This window comes from Schistocerca piceifrons, chromosome X, assembly GCF_021461385.2.
Source record: "Schistocerca piceifrons isolate TAMUIC-IGC-003096 chromosome X, iqSchPice1.1, whole genome shotgun sequence".
Classification (NCBI taxonomy): domain Eukaryota; kingdom Metazoa; phylum Arthropoda; class Insecta; order Orthoptera; family Acrididae; genus Schistocerca; species Schistocerca piceifrons.
Window position 1 is genome coordinate 823,199,794 of NC_060149.1, and position 22,935 is coordinate 823,222,728.

At 34.5% G+C, this 22,935-nt stretch overlaps 1 protein-coding gene across 2 annotated transcripts in view; it reads right to left on the minus strand.

The window, feature by feature from the left end:
* LOC124723019 (apolipophorins) overlaps nt 1-22,935 on the minus strand; it is a 122,832-nt gene that overhangs the window by 71,742 nt on the left and 28,155 nt on the right. For both annotated transcript variants that reach the window (XM_047248195.1, XM_047248194.1), the window contains exons 3-16: nt 18,313-18,512; nt 14,936-15,112; nt 14,640-14,789; nt 13,957-14,152; nt 12,584-12,836; nt 10,007-10,163; nt 8,707-8,880; nt 8,472-8,624; nt 7,518-7,665; nt 6,942-7,225; nt 5,803-6,012; nt 5,395-5,583; nt 3,654-3,841; nt 925-1,182 (exon numbers count right to left, since the gene is read on the minus strand). In XM_047248195.1, the coding sequence (XP_047104151.1) occupies nt 925-1,182; nt 3,654-3,841; nt 5,395-5,583; nt 5,803-6,012; nt 6,942-7,225; nt 7,518-7,665; nt 8,472-8,624; nt 8,707-8,880; nt 10,007-10,163; nt 12,584-12,836; nt 13,957-14,152; nt 14,640-14,789; nt 14,936-15,112; nt 18,313-18,512 (2,737 nt within the window). The remainder of the gene's footprint in view (nt 1-924; nt 1,183-3,653; nt 3,842-5,394; nt 5,584-5,802; nt 6,013-6,941; nt 7,226-7,517; nt 7,666-8,471; nt 8,625-8,706; nt 8,881-10,006; nt 10,164-12,583; nt 12,837-13,956; nt 14,153-14,639; nt 14,790-14,935; nt 15,113-18,312; nt 18,513-22,935) is intronic.

Below are 22,935 nucleotides of genomic sequence, written 5' to 3' on the forward strand. Positions count from 1 at the left end.
AAGAGCTTTTAAGGAAAGACTTTTATGACCTCTTTTTTTTAAACATACATCCAGCAAAATAAATTAATAACTATTCTGAAAATGTTTGTATATTATTATTATTATTTCCTGTGTGTGACATTATCTAAGGCAAAATGAAACAAATGGTAAATAGAAATCTGTAATGAGATGATGAATTCTTTCAAAAACTGCTCATGGATATATTTCTAAGAAAATTACAGAAAGTAAGGCAGGTTATCATGATTTTTATTAACTTGAGACATCAATAAGAAAATAATCTTTCTTAAACACTCTCAGCATTATACACTGAAAGCAAAGACATTTTAATTCTGGATATGAAATGTGAACATGAAATACAGGTATTTCTTCACATATAACTAAGAGTTTCCTTGTAGTAAGAGACGGGATATTTAGTTTGCACAACAACAACAAGTGAAAAAAAGGTAACTCTACTGTCCTTACATATAAAACAGTAAAACTGTAGCTTCAGTCAAGTGATGGGAGTTGAACTGAGTAAAAATTTTTGAAAAATATTATTTCCATAAAATAATCAACTACTATGGTATACAGTCATTATGTATAAAATGTTAATATTGTCCTGCCTTTGACTGTAAATAATGTTTTTTAGTTTACTAATGGCGAGTCTCAACTGCATATTCATTATCAAGTGGTAGCTAAATGCATCAGCCCAAGTCAAAAACCACCTGACCACCACAATACAACATGTCTGTATGTGAAAAGTAGTACTAATAAATATATTAATTCTGAAAATCAAATGATTGGAAATACTAGTTACAATGGTAGTGGATGTTGTTATAATAACAACATTATTCAGCTCACAAATGAACAAATAAAAGATTATTCTTCCACTCATACAGTGCATTTATGTAATTAACTAATTCTAAGGAAAATAGATTTGATTACCCTTGCAAGTTAAAATGAAGTGGTGTGGAAGTTTCTGGATGCCCTCTTTCCTTAACTGTAGTAAGAACATCTGTTTTCACATCAATAATATCTTGTTTCTTCACAGGCAGGCCAACTTTAATGTCTATGCCAAGATCATTCAAGTTATGTACCGCAACATTGATACCCGTTGATGAATGCACATTGTAATCCAATTTTAAGCCACCTTCCACAACATAGGCATCAACAAGCAGCTTTCCAGTAAGTTCTACTGCAGCACTGGCAATGTAAATATTTAGATTCATTAGTTTCTGTAGTTGCAAGCTTTCATATATGCGAAATATATGGTACATATGAAATTAACATGAATAAGTGATACACAAGTAACACGAAATGTGAAAATTTTAACACCCTAACCATATAAACTGCCAACAAGCTTTCATATTAAATTAAGTTCATTTTTCTAATCATCGTATTTCCATAGAAAGTACTTCTCACATCTGTATCAGACATGCCCTACCTTATCATGAATTTTATTTTTTTATAATCTGATTTATATGTAACAAATTTTGCATGCTTCTTACAATAAATAGTAAATCACAAGGCACCTAATGTATGCAGGCCAATTCCAGGTCAAATGCAACTTAATTCTTAGACAATTCCCAGACAATGGTTGCAGTCTCATTCCACTTTGACATAATTTGGTGGCCATTTCAGCACTATACATTTTTATAGTTGACTATATCATAATACATATTTCATTTGATTATTTCTTCTCTAATACTGTCTGTGTTTTGTCTCATTTGGTTTAATATTCACTTTCTATAACATTTCTTCCATGTACAAATTTTTTGGAAAACCCAAGTCATTCATTACTTGTAACCTGCTCTCAGGCCTCATAACAATCACTTGTAATTATTTCTAAGCACCTGAAAAAAACATATATGACTTTCTTTGAGTCAAATTACTAGTAAATTATTTGTTTTTCTTTGGATGAAGTTAATTATGAGATAGCTTTCTTTCATTTTAGGAAGTAAAACCTCTGAAGCAGTGGTATCTAAAATCACACTTCCTGTATTCATTGTTATCAAGTGAGAAATCACAATTGTTAAAAGAATGGACTTACATTCAGTGTGAGCAGATTTCTAATTCCCATCTAGCCATTCAGCTTTACGTTCCCCAAAATTACTTATGGGTATGCTGTAAGTTTGGAGTAGTTAAGTCCATTCTTATTTAATTTATGATGTGTTAACTATCTAGTGACACTGTCCTGGATGAAATGTTAAGCCTTGATCTATCTATCTTGCAGTTATCGTTGCCCCAGAAACTATATACCTTCCTTGCTTCTCTTCATTCTGATTTTTTACTTTATTTAAACTTACAATTAGATCAAACATGTAATATACCAGTACTTATAAAAGTAAACCATCGGTTGAACTGATAATACTCAGAGTACAAAAATATTATTTCTGTTATTTCTATTCTGCTGCATTTTGTTGTACCTACCTTCACTACATGACTTTAAATTTTTAAATTCTACTCAGGAATGTGGGGCTCAGTGGGTTAAGTACCAGATTAAAAACCCAAAGATATAGGCACTGATTCCCAGACAAACCTAGGATTTAGCTTCTGTCACTTATCATTTCTTTCACTTCTGGTAACTAATTGTTAATGTAAAACAAATGCCAAATGGCACCATGATTCAAAATCCTCATTAAACTTAGGTCCCCCAATAAATTCATGTGTAAATATTTTCAAATATCAAAGGCATACTGCCTCTAATAGGACCATGAATTGTAAGAAACTGGTGTCCAAACCAACCTTCACAATCAGGGCAACTTTATTATGATGGTAGGAAAGGAACAATACTATACCTATTTCAGTTTTAAGGAAATGCTGGACAAAACTAGCGATTTCTATTTACAAAAAAACTCTGAGATACTAAAGCTTCTCAAAAATCAAATCACAAAGCAACTAATGATGTACCCAAATATCCTAGGCATTTTCATGCTACGTCACTACAATTTCCATCCTCAATATTAAACTGAAATTCATAATCACTTTCCTGGACTAAAAAAGAATATCTTTAATACTAATGTTGCTGAGGAGTAATTGCGTGTTTGCAGAAGTTCTCTGGAAGTATCTAAGAACAATGAAACCTTAATAGAAATTTCTGAGTGTGAAATGTCAGATACTACTTCCTCTCATTAAAAAAGTCTCTCAGGAATTAAGTTTGTCAGTGGTTCAACATTTTAACTTAAGTCTACTGCATAAATTGAAGATCAGTACTAAAGGGCTGAGATGTAACTGTCCAAGATAAAACTCATATGTTTAAAGTGACATTTTTTAAATCTTCATATTGATAATGATATAGTATTTATTGCCATTTTTGTTGGAAACATTAATGCCACGACCTTCCTTTCTTCTACAAGGTATTTTTGAATGTTCAAATGATTTAAACATTTTTTTTTCCTTCGATTGTATTTTTTAGGCTAAATGAAAACTACTGAGAAAGATACTTAACATAGTGGCAAGGGGACATTATAAATTTTGCATTACTGAATCTGTTACAGTCTGTTTCTTTGTATGAAAATCATGTTTCAGTTAAATGCTACATTTGATGGATATTACTGTACACACACACACACACACACACACACACACACACACACACACACACACACACACGCACACACACACACACACACACACCAGACTAACAGGCATTACCAATTAATACATAAATTTACCTTGGAACAAACTCTAGCCTGAAGGCTGCATTTTCTGGTTGACGGAGTATAGAACGAACATCTACTTCACCATTAAGTTTCAGACGTGCAGCAATACTTCCATCAATGGCTAACTTCAGTGGAAAACCAAGATTTGTTGGGTATGACAACTCTGAATCCAGGAATGTAAAGTGAGGCTCAAAGTCATACTGAAATACCAAGAAGATTGATATTATCAAACAAAAAATGTTACTTACATTGACGTAAGCATGATAATACTTAAGTAAACTTCCTAAAGATTTCTTTAGAATTTTACATTAGAGATTCAAGTAACTAATGGAACTGACACCTGGTAACTTTTTATGGAATGATACCTATCTAGAAATAAGAAAAAAAGATTTCATTAACACAGCTCACTTCCTTTGGCTTTATAGTTTTTTAAAACATGTTCAACACCAGGTTTACTAGGCCCTGTTTATGCCTTCTTTCCTCATTTTTATTCATAACTGGATTAGACTTGAAAAGTTATTGAACTTTTGGACCTCCATAGCTGAATAATGATTAAAAACCACCACACCTGACATATAATTATGGTGGTTTTTTTCCAACACTGGACTAGACTTGATATTTAAAACAGGCAAAATAACCATGTCATAATCATAAGTTCTCAACTAGGTTAACATTAGTGCAAGGCAGAATGGCTTGTGGTGTTTTTGGCTCTATTGCTACTCCAAATGAATCACTAATATACCATACATTAGTAATTATATTATGAAAAGGACAGTTGATACCATTTAGCAGAGATGCTGAGTTGCAGATAGGCACAACAAAAAGACTGTTTCACAGTAAGCTTTCAGCCAACACACACACACACACACACACACACACACACACACACAACACACACACAACACTCACAAATCACTGTCTCTGGCAGCTGAAGCCAGACTATGAACAGTAGTGCATGAGGGACAGACAATAAGATGGGGTAAGGAAGAGGCTGGGGTGCACCCAGTTTTTTACTTCTCTCTTTTTCCTCCCCCCCCCCTCCCGCCTTCTGTCTAACCTCTTGACTGTGTGTGTGTGTGTGTGTGTGTGTGTGTGTGTGGGTGGGTGGGTGGGTGGGTGGGTGGTCCCCCCCCCCCCCCCCCCAAAGGCCTCTCGGAAAGCTTATCGTGTGACAGTGTTTTGTTGTGGCTATCTGCAACCCAGCATCTCCACTATATGGTGGGTAGCAACTATCCTTTTCATAATATTGTTACATTCCATCCTCGATTTTTCCATTGTTTGGTACATTAGCAATTTTATTTTATCAGTTTCAAGTAAGTGACAGGTGATAGGTACACTAATTGTGTATAATCTACTCAGCTTCACCCGGCTGCCACAGTAGGCCATAATCCACAATAGATGACAGTCATATTAACAAATCTAATCCAACAATAAACTACAAGAAACTGGTTTTCACAAATGCTATGTTAACTTAGCCGGTGTCAGCCAAATGGCACTATCTCAAAATTGAAGCAAAAATGGAAAGCAACTGTAGTTTCAATAATGGATAAAACACTGACAATGTTAGTAAATCATAAACTTGTATACCAGTAACTACATTGTGGGCAATGATTGGAAACTCTCTATATAAAGCAATAAATGAAGTAAAATGATGTTAGCTGAATCATAAATAACAGACAGTGTACTATTGTATGCACAGTTACATTTACCTCTTTGATATTTAAATAACTTAGTATTTAGAGGTATTACATACATTAAATTTCTTGCTTTTTTGTAGTCCTTCATTAATTGTGTCAAATACTTCATCAACTACATGTTCAGAAGATTTTTGCTCATGTTTCCCATCATAATTAAACCAAGCAAGTTCTGATCCAAATGTTTTAAGGGATAAATCCAAATCAAGACTTCTGTCTTTCTGTGAAGGCAGTAAGGAATTATAAGCCTGAAACAAAAACCATGCATATATTTGACTTGACACAACAGTATGAAAGTTTTAAAGTTTGAAGTGATTTATTTTAATGTAGTTTCTAATGAACTACACAAGAAATCACAGTCATAACCAGAAAATTTACTTTGGTATGGTAATGTCAATGAAGATTTCTATTAGCAATTAATCAGTAGAAAAATATGTAGACTGCTTACTTTTAGTGACAGAATTTACCTGTTGGCGGATATTCTCCACAGCATCTTTTGAAACTGATCGCTTCTGTCTGAATGTTTTCTCAAATCTCTCTGATATCCTGCTGGCCAAAGTTTTATACTTTTCCTGGAATTTATCTACAATTTCATCGTCATCCTCTGACTCAATATATCCCTTAGGTCCCAAGTATGATTCAATGACATGGTCCAGATTTTCTGTTCGTGCAGCAATCTATGAAAATGCAAAATAGAAGTTTGTGTTAGCAAAACAATTTGTCCTTTGCAGTCCAAAGTTGAACTAATAGATTTAGCTTCATATTTGTCATTTAACAGGAAAATAACACATGATTGATTACAAATGCATTTCCTTGTCATATTTCTGTTGTAGGTCTATACGTCTCCTTTGAAATAATCTAAGTGCAACAATATGAATGGACACTTACGTATAAGTTATTTTCAAAAGATAACTATTAACAGCTCCAACTACATTCTGTGTGTATTTTACATGTTTTTGTTAATAATCCATATATGTCTCATGACTTAATAAAGGCATAATATTGTTTTGCTGTGACAAGAAACCACCAGCAATGGCTTTACATATACTGTCTTATACTACTGCCCAGAACAATATTAATCCTGGAAACAGAAATTAAAATTTTACAGGCAGCATTGAGAAGAAGAGCTAACATGCTTTCCTTTCCCTGTGCTATCTGTGGTGGAAGTCAGCTATAAAATGCAGGCTCATCCTCTGTCTGAGAATCAATTCCCCAGTAATTGCATTTAATGCGTCATCCAGATTGTAAGTTCTCCACTATATCATTCCCCTCATTCTATTTTGATAGTTAAAACAATTTATTAATTTATATGTGTATCTCTCAGACATTTTAAATTTTTCCCTCTGTGTGACACACACAGGTTTTATATCATTTTTCATATCTACTCATGTCATATGGCTTTCAAAATGATAATAATGAACATGAACAATAAGAAATATACAGTCACTGAAAAATGTGTAAGGTTAACAACACGTGGATTTTTAACAGTACACTAAAAACGGTGTATTGGAACTGATGATGTAAACAAGTATGAAACATTTTCCACTTATTATAAATATTGCTATGATATGGCATCCCCATTAAAAAGAATTCATGTGACACATACCTCAAAAACATTGTAGGAATGCCCAAAAATATCTGCTGTCAAGTTTAGAGAGACAGATCGGGGCAAATATGACGATTGTGAGAATATGACATTTGATTCAACTGATGCTCCAGCATTCAGGGCATCAATAGCATACGAAAGTTCATAATTCTGTGAGTACCTTCGAATATCACTGGAAAATGTTTTCTTAGCTTTTAATTGCCCAAGTTTCTCTTTGGCCTCTGCTTTGCTAGGATCTGTTGATGCCTGAAGATTTTTCAAGTGGGAAACAACAAAGGAACCAACTGAAAAAAAATTTCATGAGTTAGTATAATATTCAAGAAATGTAATTTTTTTTAAATCATGAAATTGCTATGGTTTACTCCAGTTCCTTAAAATTTAAATGTGCACCCATTCGTATATTACATTACATTAATGATAGGTGTATATAATAAAAGTGTTTCCATCTTCTTGATAATAATGTGCATTCTTGTATTTGTTCACATATTTTTTACACACTCCTATATAATTACACATAATGAATATATATCACCAACATTATTCAAGAAATACACTACTTGTAAGAAATGCCCATACCTTGGATGATAGGTTCATTATCTAATAAATTACTTATTGCTTTCACCACATTATCACATGGACATTCAACCACAGCCAGATAGGCTTTGATTCGTAGTTCTGAATCTTCCACATGATCACGGAGGATTTGCAAAGCAGCCTGTTTTAACTGTAACGACAATAATACAAATTTCAAACATGCTGCAATAAAAAACTAGAAATTAGAACAGTGTTAATGCATTGTGTGAGTACAGTACTGTACATTTTTTCAAATATCATTTCATTCATGTTATAATGAAAATAAGGATATGATTGGTTAGTTGGATACAATCAAACTTCATTATAAGAGTCCCTGACAACAAATATTAGCACATATTTCTAACAGCTGTTGCTAAGTTTAAGCAATAAAGAAATGCAACCATTTAAATGTAATAGAAAAAACCCAATATCAGATGACAACAAAATTCTCTTATTTTAATTTGATGAAATGTCTATGCATATATAATGCCTTCTAAATGATAAGTGAAGGAGCTATTGCTCAGTTGTGAACTTATGATCAATAAAGATGTATTCAAAGCCCCAAAGGAAGTCTCACAAATTTTTTGCAATTTGTGTTCCACTTTAAATACACATACCAATGAAAATAAAGAGTACCACATGAAGAAAAATGGTAAATTTAAAATATTCCCCCTGATGATTGACGAGATAGATAAACAACAGAAAATAAAATTGTGGATGACAGTGCTGTGTTGATCATTATATGAAATATAAATGAAGTAGTTGTACAAAAATATGGAACATACAGGTCATAGAGATAATCACAGAAGCAAGTTTAATCTGTGTTTACATTTTATTTCCATTTTTCTAATAGCAATAACATATGAATGCTGTATTCAGTTACCAAAGAAATTTTGGATTTAAAATTACTTAAAAAATATTTTCCATAAGGTTATTGTTATAAGACAGTGTACGTACATTCTTACGGCAAGGATCATTTTGGATGACCTCCAGTGCTGCTACACGGACTCGAGGTCGCAATGATTTATCTAATGCCAGTTGCTTCACTTTCTCTCCTAGGGCATTATTAAGATGACGGATGTTCCCTAGAGCTTTAAGGGCTGCGATTACCTGTTAAGAAAATAAATTATTAATTGTACTAACCATCTGAAAGTAAATAATTTAGTAGTTTTAATGTTACTTGCACACTTACTCGATTTTCTCCTGCCTTTGATGTAACACTGGCACTCACATGCTTTGAAAATTTGCTCAGAACTTCATCAAATTCAGCAACATTTTCACACTTGTGTTCTCTGCAATAACGGCCAATAAAAGAACCGATGCCGAGGAATGCTTCTGTTGGCAAATTCTTCTGGTCTAGTAAGCTCTGTAAAAAAGAGATTTATTTTAATTTATTTCAAGAGACACACAGTATAAAGCCTCATCCATTACAAACCAACTAAATTGGGAGACAATCGAGCACCTGCCCTATAGTTCTGATCTCTCCCCATTTTGTTATCATGCTTTTGGTTCCTTAAAAGAGGCCTTGAAGGGTCAATAATTCCTATCAGATGACGATATGCAGCAGGCAGTTATGGACTTCTTCCAACAGCAGGAAACAGTGTTTTACCAAATGGGTATCTTCAGCATGCTGTGTCAGTGGGGTGATTGCTGCAGTGGTCATGGTGATTTTACCTGATTGGCATTTTTATTCTGGACTGTATGGCCTTTGTATGGAAACTTTTTGATCATCCCTTGTACAGTAACATCCAACAGTCTCTTCTGGAACATTTACATAACATTAACTCATGGTTCTACAACTAACTCAAGTTGCTTATGAATAACTGAGAACTTTTTGGATAATGCCCTGCATAACATGATAAAAATAACTGTGACAAGTTTCATGTGACACAACCTGCATATTTATATAAATAACTATAATATTTAGCCGGCCGCGGTGGCTGAGTGGTTCTAGGCACTTCAGTCCGGAACCACGCGGCTGCTACGGTCGCAGGTTCAAATCCTGCCTCGGGCATTGACGTGCATGATGTCCTTAGGTTAGTTAGGTTTAAGTAGTTCTAAATCTAGGGGACTGATGACCTCATATGTTAAGTCCCATAGTGCTTAGAGCCATTTGAGCATTTTTATAATATTTAATGTTGTGTAGGTGTTATTGTAGAACAAAATATTGCAACAACTTACAGGTTTCATTGTAGCTGTTGTGTAATAACTTCATAGCTCACATGTCAAGAATACTAACCTGTCACAGATAAATTAAACTGCTCATACTTGTGTTGGTTTCAATTTATGTAGGTTCTGTATCATTTACTCTTACCCATTACGGTAAATTCTTAATTTCAATGATTCAAGACATCATGCGTTTAGTATTTGATCCCATGATCACTCTTTAATTGTGAACTCCCTACCTTTGTTTTGTTTTGGTTAAAATCAAGTAATCAAGTACTTTAGTAGTTAATTTTTTTTGTTAACTATTGATTAAACTCTATACTTACCGATATTGAAACAACAGATTTCAGTGATGCATGCTGAATGAAGGCCAAGCCTCGGTACCAGTGGTTAGTAGTTATTTCTTTAGATTTTAACAGGAGTGCAATAACTTCAACAGCATCTCCTGTGCTTGTCCTGAACAAGGCATCCAGTAGTAGGTTCCTACATTATAAAAGTAAATAAATGTTGAGAAAAGAAAACTGTTAAGTCAATAACTTAGTCATATATAAATTTATCATATGTTTCATGTCATTTATATTTTGCATCATTGTTCCAATGAACTACAGTGACAATGTGTATTGTGTGAATGGAAAATAGTGCACCACTCACTGTGTCTTGTTGTGGATAGCTACAAATACCATTATGCATATACTGAACAAACTGATTGTACGTTCTTAACACAGTAAACTCAAAAGAAACCACAAAACCTGTGTGTTTGTATCCTCAAAATATATAATACATGTCATGGAAATTTACTCAGGTGATTAATACTCTTAAAGTCTATCTCAGAGTACATTGGTTTATATAAATCAGCAAAATGTCATTAAGATAGCATTAACACAAGAAAATATAACACAAAGGACATGAAATTTGAGTATGTTTTGACCACACTAGTTCTACACAAATACTCAATCCTGTTTATGTCATCTGTATGTAACACACAGCTGTATGTTACAGAGTAGGATGGCCACTGTTGCTGAGAGAGTGAGAGGGGGTATCTGGAGTATCCAGGTTCACAGAATGGCACTGATGTTTCATTCACCAGACTTCATTCGCCAGACAAATTGGGATGGAAAGTCACTGATAGTTTGGAGGCATGTTAGTCTCAAATGTAAGTGGCCCAGTGTATATACTGTAACCCTTCTGCCAATATGGAAGCATAGGGTCAGTATACATAACATATAACCAAGGAAGTTCAAACTTTTGCTGATGACTGTGCTTGATGACAAGTGTTCACCATTATGTACTGTAAGGAATAGCATTGATATCTCATCCCAATTATGTTCTACACCACAGTGTGTGTAGCAAATTTCATAAAGATAAGAAAGTGGATCACATTAACATCCATCAAACAACAGTGAAAGAATGTCTTCAGATTAGTCAATGTCTGTGTGTGTGGTGGCACAACTTTAGATGGATACATAAATTTCCATGTCTTTCCATGTGGTAATACAATGCAAGTTCTAATGATAATGCCAGAAGTCATGACTGTCCTATGTGATAACAGCATTCATCCACAAAGAGCCTCTCTTATGGCAACAGTAAAGTTGGAAATACCAGGTTGGTCCCCTGACTTGTGTCCCATAATGTCTATTTGGAATACTCTCGCAAGGCATCTTGTAGCCAGAGCTTTGTTGCAATGAGAAACATTGGACAAGACGAATCGGTTAATCTTCCTATGGGTGTCAAAATGATCATCATTCATATCAGCATACACCATTATATGTTACAAATTAATCTTCCTTTGGGTGTCAAAATGATCATTATTCATAACAGCATACACCATTATATGTTAAGTGTGGTCTATGTTGCTTGTGCTAAACTGAACTGAGATTATCCAGTTATGCACATTTCAAATTTTTATTCATTTGGATTTCATTATTTGTCTGAAACAGTGTGTTCATGTTTTATTCATACCATGTCATGTGTTATAATGGTAGCTACCATTGCCTTTGACACACGCCTATTTGAATTATTTGACTATAACTATACATAACTGCAAACAGCCATTTATCAAACATTCATTTATTTCCGTAAACCAGTTTTTGAGCCTCTCCAGGCTCATATTCAGAAGGGGCATGCAGAAGTAACATATTTACATCTGTAGAGTGATGCTGGGAGATGGCACATACAAAAATAAATATGAAACTTATGCATACCCCCATCTGGAGATGAGCCTGAAAAGGACTGAAAACTAGTTTATAGAAATAAACAAATATTTTATAAGTGACTGGTTGCAGGTATCAATGAATATACAGTGATGGTGTTCTACAATATCTATAATTGGATAAGATTAATCTATTTGATTTATTATTATTTTCATATGCCTTGCAGCACATAAGTAGGTATAGTGTTTTGTTCATTCAGAGAACTTTAATGTTCAGAATATCCACAAGTTTTACCTTGAATTACCACACAAAATAATTACAATGCACACCTCACAGTATCTAATTAAATTTGTCATAAAATAAAAGTTAAAGTTAAATAAGTGATGAGTGTTGTTACTTGCTTGACACTAAAACTTGCTTGACACTGAAAAGGTATCATAATGTGTAGCATAAAGAATGTTGCTTAATTATTTTGCCTTAGTAAGATAAAAATTGGTTGGTCCCTACTTTTTCACACAGTAGAAGTTAACAATTTGTATCTGCTGTTCAAATACTTTGATACCCTGATAGACAGCTTTACTCACTGGAAGTGAGTACTGACTAACACCAAAACTGATTTTAAAAGTTGGAGAATAAGATTCATTGTTTCACACTGAAACATGTGGAATCTTTTAAACATATGATATTACATTTTACAGTTCAGTGCAATTTTTATAAGATATATCAGCTAAAGTTTAGGACTTCATACACTACCTTGCAGCACGTTTGTTGCTAAATCCAGCTCCAGCCTTTACATCATTGTAAACCTTAAGAATATCAGCAGAAGACGACTGACGTAGCACAGAAACAAGAGTTCGAAACTTTGCTGCAGCATCAACAGTGACTCCATCTTTTGTAGAACTTTCAGCGGCATGTAGAGCAGCAGTAATAGCACTGCTTCCTCCAGGCACACTTTCCAAAGCATGAGGTGCTTCAAACACTATTGACTTAGGGACTTTAAATGAAGCTAGAAAAGATCAAGTTTAAATGTAAAGGAGTGTTGCTCAAGGAAGTTATATAAGATGTCTATGTCAGTTAATGCTTACCAGATATATCATATTTTATTAAAATCTATAAATTAAATAACATAAAAATGATAACATTTTTACAACTATTAAGATACAGTTATACAGGAAAGCAATATTTAATTATAGTTCAGCAGATTTGAAACACATTCTTCTCACAACATCATAAAGATAGACAATATGCACAGCATTAAAAGATCAAAAATGACAAGAGCAGTGATAGCAGCGGCTGACATTTCAGAAGCTCTAGATAATATAAAGAGAAAAAGTAAGTGACTTTTCTAAAAATCTGATTCCCACAGATTCTCTGACACAATGTGTTAATTACAGCATTAATACATATAGCATGTAAATACATACTGAAGTTTCACATCATCAAAAGTGGATGTATGAATACTTGCAGTTCTATTAGTACAATAAATATGGAAAAATTTTGTAAGTAATGGAATATTTTTATCTCTCAATTTATGTTAATTTGATGGATTAGCTGATTTAAAATTTAAAACAAGAGTTTAATATTCTGCTGACAATAAATATCTAATACTGGATGAAAGGTGTGATGGAATTTTTTGCACACTTTACAATGGGACAACTGCTGGCAAAAAAATTATTTATTTAATAGTTATAGACACCCAAGTTGTCTTCTTGCTAAATGTACTTTATACACAGACAGAACAGACTCAGATACGGATTTATTTTTGGGAAAACTGCTAAACTGCACATTTTTATGCAAGAGGCACTTTGACTTTGAAGTTAAAGCAAGAACTCATTACTTGTGATGGACTGTGTTAAATACTCAAGCAAATCATGCCAATATTTCCAACATATGTGAGGCTCTGCTGTAATACCATATGGAGAAGTTAGGTATATGTTAAATAATATTTGTCACTAATGATCTGAAGATAATTTCAGTTACATTAACAAAGTAACTGGATTCAACAGCAATTAAATAATTGCTTTTAAACTGGGCAGAGAAACTTTCTGTGAAACACAAATGCACAAATTGCTTTTATAGCTCATAATCTAGAAAACAAAACACATATTTCACAAAACTGAACATACCAAGTGGTGGAGCTGGTTGTGCATTGTGTGTGGTAAGGGTGAGTTTAGTTTCCACAGTGGTTTTTGCTCCATTGCCCTGGTTTGAAAATGGGCGGAAAAGATATGATTCACGACTGGTAGCACTGACAATTAATCCACCTTTAATATGTTGTTCTACATGTAAATCTGCATCAAGCAATGGTGTAGCATGTAAGTCCTGAAACATATTCAAAATAATTCTAAACTGCTGCAAAAATTCCATAAAATATAAAACTGCTTTGATATGAGGTTCATATTATTTTTATTACAATAATATAGTAATCTTAGTCATATTTAATATACAATAAAATGTACTGATGACTGCTGGAGTTGAAGTGTTTAATTGAGAATGTATTTTTATATTTCTGGACAGAAGTACAAAGTTCTTTTGTAGGAGATCCGTAAAACAAACTTTGTCTTGGTCAAAGTTTCTAACCATAAGAAATGTCAAGTAACACCACGATTTTAAATGCACATAATGCAGATAATCATGTAGGAGTGCTAATCAAAAGATTACCTGAAGGCAATTACAGAGTTCACAGTCTCAAATTTATTTAAGAGTGAAGTTAAGGATATGCCAATGAGTACATTATGTAGTGATCCTGATATGATAAATACCAAAAAATTGTGTGAACGTAAAAGAGTCAAATAAAACTTTTACCTACCGACTGTCCTGTAAATCGAGTTGATAGTATCTCTTGTATTAGATTCTCACGAGAAGCACATCTGTTTAAGTTCCTTGATTTTGAGATAACAGTCACATCACCACGTTGACTATGTCGGACATTTGTTGAGCAAATTCCAAATACATCCACCTGTTTGGACAGTAATAAAGACAAAAATCTCACAACAAATAAAGGAAATGTTCTCTTGCATTATTACACAGATTGTAATAATATACACCACACTATAAATACTGAGAATTTGTATAACCAAAAACTACATCTCACTGACAACTTACCTCACTAGCTGATGAAGACTTTGTGTTTGGTATCTGAAGCAGTGAAAGTATAGCTCTTTTTATATTGAGACTGCTTTGGTTGTCACCTTCCTCAGAACACAGCTGCTTGTTGATAGAGTTTCCTTTGAAGTTTGCCAAGACTGGGTGTGCTTCGAGGTCCTTCAGGTTTGCATAGTTCTAGACAAACAAAAATGCAGGAGTAATGCATACATGACACAAATAGAGTGCATCAGTACATGCTAGTTTGCAACTGACTGAAAGCAGAAGCAAAAATCATATTTACAGTGAGGACACAGTCAATACGCACAAAGCTAATGACATGCCCACAGATTATGTGTAAGTTAGTGTAGCTCACCATGCATTACAAAACTTATGGCTAATGAGCAGACTGATGGCATAACAATGTTGTCAGAATGAGTATGTTGAACTTTTCCTTTATTGATTGTTTTTTGTAATATTTAACCAATTACTGATTGCAAATTCAGTTTACACAATTACTGAAATTTGAAATGTATTGACAGTAGTTCTGTTGATGGAAATGTATGTACTCATTTATGAAGATCACAAAAATTTAAAGATGGGAGGCTGGCATAGGACTCAAAGAGATAAACTTTCATCTGCAAGTTCATATATTTATCCAACAAATGTTGTAAATAAATCTTTGTATCACAAACTTGACCAAAAATAAAAATTGCCAGCTCACTTTAAATATAAGAATGAATCAGAAAAATGGCAGCAAACATTACATGCAGATGGAAGAATAATAAAAAACAGAGGTGAAATAGCTTTCTTTCTCTCTGATAAAACAATGCAAGTTGTATGTGAGTGAGTGATCTACAAGAGCACAACAAACACGCAATAATTTCTGTTCTTCACCATTTGCCTAGTTTGAAAGCATTTTGGCATTTCATTGTTTTGAATCCAAGAAATATGTTATTCTATATGTAACACTGGATTTTCACTACTAGCATTTGTTTTGCTTTATGTTTGTAAATGGAGGACGTTTATGGAAATCAGCTATTGTTTCTTTATTTTTTTTACACAAATGAGGTGCTCTAGCTAATTTAATACACATGAAACACAAATAATGTTTTTTTTTCAACCAACAATACTAGAGAAAAACAACAAATCATTATAATCTACCTGTAGTTTGGGGCCACAGTCATATAATACTGTTTACGTGAATGTTTCATAATTTCACACTAAAGATTGTTAACTCCATTGTACAATAATGATGACATATTAGTAAATTTGATAGTGTGGCTTTAGATAATGGTGCCTGCACATGTAACGACCATTTCTGGTGATCATTTTATGGCGGAGTTGCTAAATGTGTGTCAGACATGTTTGTTTTATTTTTTCCCCAGACACTTTGTGAATATGTTCTCATTTATATGCTGTGACACCTGTATTATATAACTAGGTTTAATATATTTCAATGATGACTTCTTTTATAGAAGGCTAATCATGGGTAACATTGTGGTACTTGAAAATGGCCAAAATCCTGACTGTACAATAGAATAAACAATCTATACAGCCAAATGCCAGAACTTTCATTTAAATAATAAATCATGAATTTTTATAAGCAAACTTAGTTTTCTCAGGAACTGAGGAAAATCAGTGTGAACTCATAAAAAAATAGTCAGAAAGATTGAGGTGTTACAGCAAAGGGCACACAGAACATTGGAAATGATAATGAAGCATGGAAAGTAAGACTGACATGAAGGATCAATTAGTAACAAATTCTAGGAGAGAAGATATTTTCTGCTGGTAGCAGCATGGTAGTATTAAGTCTATTATGTAGACTGCAGGTTGATGAGAAGAAATAGCAGAGGTAAGGTAGGACAAGAGTGAAAAGTAACAACCTGGGAGGGTAGTAATTGCAGAAGAAGAGATTTTAGAAAAGAATGGGGGGGGGGGGGGGTAAAAATATAGTCAATGAATGTATCAATAGAATTAAAAATAAAACAAAAAGAAAAGTACATCTGCAATATACATGATATACATGAAAACCAAGCATTAAAGGAAGACATGGAAGCCATTCCTGAGAACTGTCTCATTAAAAATTAAATTTGTGACTATATACGTACAGTTTGGAAACAAGGCCTATTCTTTCCACAAATGTGTACATGGCTAAGCATATTATGTTTAATGTTATTTTTTAAATGTTTTTGAGAACATTATTCTTGAAGAATCAAGTCTGCTGAGATCACTAGTAATTCTTTTTAATACTGTGATTGGTTTCAGCAGATCTACACTGTGCTCACTGGATTCTTGTAACATTATTAGATGTAATTGCTTGTTACAACACTGAAAGTCACACAGTGATGTCATGTCAAATTGTCTGAGACCTCAGTGGCGCCATCAGTACAACATGTCATATGTTTTAATTGTAAGTTATTTTATTTGTCACATGCTGTTCTCTGCCACTTTTTATTACAATTTGATGCAACATCACTATGTGACTCTCAGTGTTGTAACAAGCATGTACATCTAATAATATTACAAGATCTGATGAGGATAGGGTAATTCTGTCAAAGCCAGTCATAGTAATAAAAAGAATTGCTAGTGATTTTGGTAAACTTGATTCTTCAAGAATACTACAACCTTCGGATAGCCCCCAATGAGTGACGCAATGTCAAACATATATAAATTTTTTAGAATACCAGGTCTACTGTTGGTGGGAATTTTATTTTACTACAAATATACATTAGTGACTCCTTCTATGTCGCCTCCATAGCTGAGTGTACAGTGCTACTGACTGCCAGACAGAGGACCCGGGTTTGATTTCCAGTACTGCCAAGGACATATCCTCGGTGGGAGTACATGAATAGGGTGCATTCAGCCTCGTGATGCCTATCGAGGAGCTACTTTTCAAGTAGCAGTGGCTTCAGGTCACGAAAACCGGCACCAGCTGGGAGACCCATGAGCTGACCCTTCGTTCCTCCTTACCGCACCCAATGACACCACTGGTTGAGGATGACACGGTGGCTGGCCGGTATCAATGGGCCTGCCACAGCTTGAGGATGGAGTTTTAACTGCTTCTATGATTTATGATAAATTATGTCTGCCTGTAGAATAAATACATCAACAAGCTGCACATAACTCTGAAAGTTCAGATGTATAGCCAAAATGTAGTTGTCTGTATCTTCATTATTTGTTTATGTAAAATATATACCATGTGTGTGGAGGAATAAGCATAACATAAATATAGTTTAAAGATTATGAGCAGAACTGTGTGCCAGAATTACAGATATCTAAATCATTGCTGGTATTTCTTGATGTGTTATGGATTTCACCGAATTCTCAGTCGACTTAAAGCTGGAATTTAAAATAATGCACAGTAATTTTGGTGAAAGAGTCAACAGCATCCCTACCTTTGAGTCTGGACCATTGATTGTGACACCTCGTAGCCTCAGAACTCTGTTACACTCATCTGCAACACTTAAATCAGCTGTCGCTTTCAGTTTCAGTCGAACCGGTTCACCCTGTGTACCTGGTAAACTTGTCAATGTTGTTCCTTCGAAGCTGTAGGTGTACGTATGTCCTTTTTGATACTGGAATACTGATGATTGAGCTGCTGAAACAAACATATTGTGTTTTACTCTCCATAAAAGATAGAAATCTACATGATTTCAGTAGCAGGGAAATGGAATGAAATTTTATTAAATATGCCTCACGAACAAATTAGACAGCCTTGGAATTACAGTTGATCCTTTGGAGTAGCCTTTGAGTAAAAGGATTTGCCTATTTGTCTGGAATAACGAATGTCATTATACACTTAATGGCTACTTTAATGGAGAGTATACATCAATTTGTAGAAAAAAGGGTGCTGCAACATTAGTATATGATAAATCACACTACTGTAGTATGAAGTAAACATCATTTTGTGGGAAAAATGGGAGTGTAATATTACTATAAGATAAATCACACTGATACAATTATTTTTTGAATTGTTGTGCAGTAGTAGCAACCTTCGAGTTACCTGAGCTAGGGATTTGACTGTGACTGACTTAGCAACACATACTCCATGTAAAGACATTCACATATTTGAAGAGTGTTTTCTAAATCAAACCATGCCTCACTAAAGACAGAAAAAAACATTATAAATATCTGACAGTCTTTGAATATGACACGGTTGGTAAGAAAACTCATATTTTTCTATTAACTGACCACAAATGTGAACCACTATGTCAAACCATGATAATATTTAGAAGTATGAATTCAGTAGAGTCACTTATTTATTTTCTTGGGCCTACTGAGGATCACATAAACGACTTATATCTTCTTTCTTTCCTCCTCTCTCTCTTTCCAGTAGTTCTTTATTACTACCTGAGTTTTTCTGTTCTTTCTTCTATCCACATTGTGCCTGTCTTTTTGTTTGTTTCCTCCTGAAGGCCTTGAAACTTATTTTCTTTTGCTCCATACTTTTTCCTTTCTCCTATTTCTTCCTCCATATTTCCATTTCCCTAAGGTCTGCTTCAACTTCCCTGATCCACATAATTGTTTTTGTTAAAAAAGTTAAAAATTCTTTTTGTTATTATGTTGTCATCTCTCCTTTTTAGATGTCCATAGAATACAACTCTTCTCTTCCTCTTTGTGTCATAATATTGGTCCTATTCCTTCATAAACTTCTTTATTGCTTCTTAATTTCCATCTCCCATTGTCATATTTTTGTCCCAAGATTTTCATTATTATTTTCGTTTCCTTCTTTTCTATTTCACCTAACTGCTTGGCTGTATTTAATGAAAGGTATCCTGAAGCATAGACTTTCTTGACAGTGTTGTGGTGACAGAGTTTTGCATTTATGGAGGTAAATTTCTTGTTATACACCTTGTTTGTTAACTGAAAACCCGCTTCCATTTTCCTCACCATTGCTAAGTTAGCTTCTTTGTCTAAACCATTTGGTTGTATTACTTCACCTAGGTATTTAAATTTTGTATTTTATTCTTGTGTAACCAGTTTCCATGTATCTTAGTGCCTCCTTTGCATCTGTCATATACACTGTTTTTTCAAAAAATGTACATTGGTCTGTTTTTTTGAAACTATTTACTGTAGGAGATTTAGCTAAAATAGCAAGATCATCTGCAAAAGCTAATCAATCAATGTCTTGTAAGAGTGACACTAATTTGTTGTCAGCTCCAAACTCTTTGTCCGTAGCTCATGGCCTAGTGGCTAGCATTGCTACCTCTGGGTCACGGGGTCCCGGGTTTGCTTCCTGGCCGGGTTGGGTATTTTCTCTGCCTGGGGACTGGGTGCTTGTGTTGTTCTCATCATTCCATCATCATTCATGAAAGTGGCAAGACTGAACAGTGTTCACATTGGGAATGTGTACGGGCACAGTTGAGTGCCCCACAAACCAATCATCATCATCCAAACTCTTTTAAGGTGTTGAACAATGTCTCCCTGTCAACTGAATCATAAGAGTTTTTGAAGTTTACAAATGTTATATAAATGCTTTTGGCTCTCATTTACATTACTTATTTTTATACATCCAATCATCATTTTAGAATCACATACAAATTTTCATGATAATATAATGGAAATCAATAGCTCAAAATATACATATACACAGAATACAGAAGTATGCTTTATGAGGATAGGACAAGTGGTTGTTTGGCCATGGCCTTGATGAAGGAGCCATCCCAGCATCTGCCTGAAGTGATTTAGAAAAACCATGGAAAATCTACATCAGATTGGCTGGACACAGAAAACTATATCCTCCTGAATATGAAGTCAGTGTCTCAACAGCTGCACTCCCTCATTTCGTTGGTACCTATTGTACAATGTTCTTTGATTTACACACAGCTGGCTTCAGGTAACTTGTAACATAAATTATAATATGTGAAGAGTTCTTCCTATACAACATGAAGACTACATAGTTTAATATGTAGTATCTGAGAGAGAAAAGTGTGCCAGCCCTGAAATGACTTTGTACACTGGACTGTCAGCCATTTAACCAGTACCAGTATACTTGCTAGCCTCACTATGTATTCTATGACAGTTTTCCACATACACTTATGCAAATGCTACACTAATCCCTCACTTATTTCTCAGAAACACAATACACAAACAATAAAAATGTGAAAACACACAGAAAAAAATTTACCTGATATGTAGTTGCATTATGTGACACTCCTTCATGTTAAATTAAATGAATATGTGGCAACATGACTGACATGTGGATGCAAAAAATAATAAATGTCAATAGCTGATTTGTGGAGGATTCAGAGAACTTCACAACTCTCATTTGTCATCTTCATTTCCCATTCATTCAGCATCAAGCTGGGTTGGGACATAAGGTACTTCTCCACTTTCCACCCTCTTTCCATCATTCATCTTCTGTAACTGTTTTGTTCCTGGACAGGTTTCTCCTTAAAATGGTCTTGATCAAGTTAATCCATCTTGCTCAGGGTATCCCTCTTGCTCTCAAACTTGGCCTCCAGCATTCATTTTGGTATTTTTCCATCATCCATTCTCTTTACATGTCCAAACCATTTTAACCTACTCTCCTCAGTTATATCATCCAACATGCCTACTCCAATTTCCTTCCTAATTTCTCAATCTGTCCCTCCTCATTTTCCCTAACATACTACCTGGGAATTTCATTTCATTTGCTTGGATTCTACTCTGTTCTCTTCTTGTCATCATCCAGGTCTCCAATGCATACATTAGTACAGGTGTAAAGCATGTCTTGCACAGCACTTCCTTACACTTCACTGGCATCTCCCTTCCCCAGACTATGCGACTCCTATACTGATAAAATGCATGGTTCTGTTGCACCCTTTCTGCCTCTGTTCTTGCATTCTCACACTACCTAAATATTTAAAGTCGTCCACAATTTCAATATCCTGTCTTTTAATGTGAATTTATCCTTTACGTATTCTGTCTCCTCCAGTTACCACCACAGTGCTCTTCTCTAAACTGCATTTCATTCCATATTTCTTGATTTTTTTCATTTAAGATTTCTAGATTTCCTGTACATAATTACTATTAGTACCCCAAAATACAGTACCACTGACAAATAACAATAACTTCATCTCCCTTCCTCTATGACCTGTTTTTTGTATCTTTTATGGTTTCACCCACAACCATTATAAATAGTAATTGCAACACCACACTTCCTTACCTCAGCATTGTAACATTCCTAAACCAATCAGTCCCTCCAACTTGGGTCTGGACACAGTGAAGTAATTGTCATACACTGAAGAATTTTAATTTTTTGTTTTCCAGCTGTCTTTCAATTCAAAGTTTCCCATACCTTTTCTCTGGGAACACTATTCGATGCCTTCACTGTGAAGAAATGTCACTATCAGATCTTTTTGGTACTTCCAATGCCTTTCACCAATTGTCTCATACTAGAGATTGGGTTCACTGTCGATCTACCGTGCCAAAAGCCATACTGCTCCTCTTCTAACTGCCCTCCCACATTTCCCCTCATTCTTCTTTCCCAGTATCCTCTCAATTATTTTTGCTACTTATAATATGAGTGTGAACCCTCGATAATTATCACATTGTTTTCTCCAGAATGAATTTTCACTCTGTGGTGGGGTGTGCACTGGAACCATTGATACTTATCACATTCTTTCCTCCAGAATGAATTTTCACTCTATCAGTAGAACACCTGCCCATGAAAGGCAAAGGTACCAGATTGGGGTCCCAGTCTGGTACATAATTTTAATGTGGCTCGAAGTTAAATACTTTTATGTCTCCCTTCTTGGACATTGGAATTCTTCAGGCACACATTTTTGAGTCCATATACCTCTTAGCAATCTCTACAACCACTGTAGCCCAGTATATTCAGCTGCCTTTATCATCTCCATGATGATTTCATCCATACCAGCTGCCTTTCCCATTGTCACTCTTCTACTTCCACTTCAGGCATTATAATATCACTCTCTTCTTCCAGGTAACAAATCCCTCATCCTCAAAAATGTCCTTGACTAATATCATATAACAAATTATATTAGACAAGAGATAATGCAGAAATGTAAGCATCC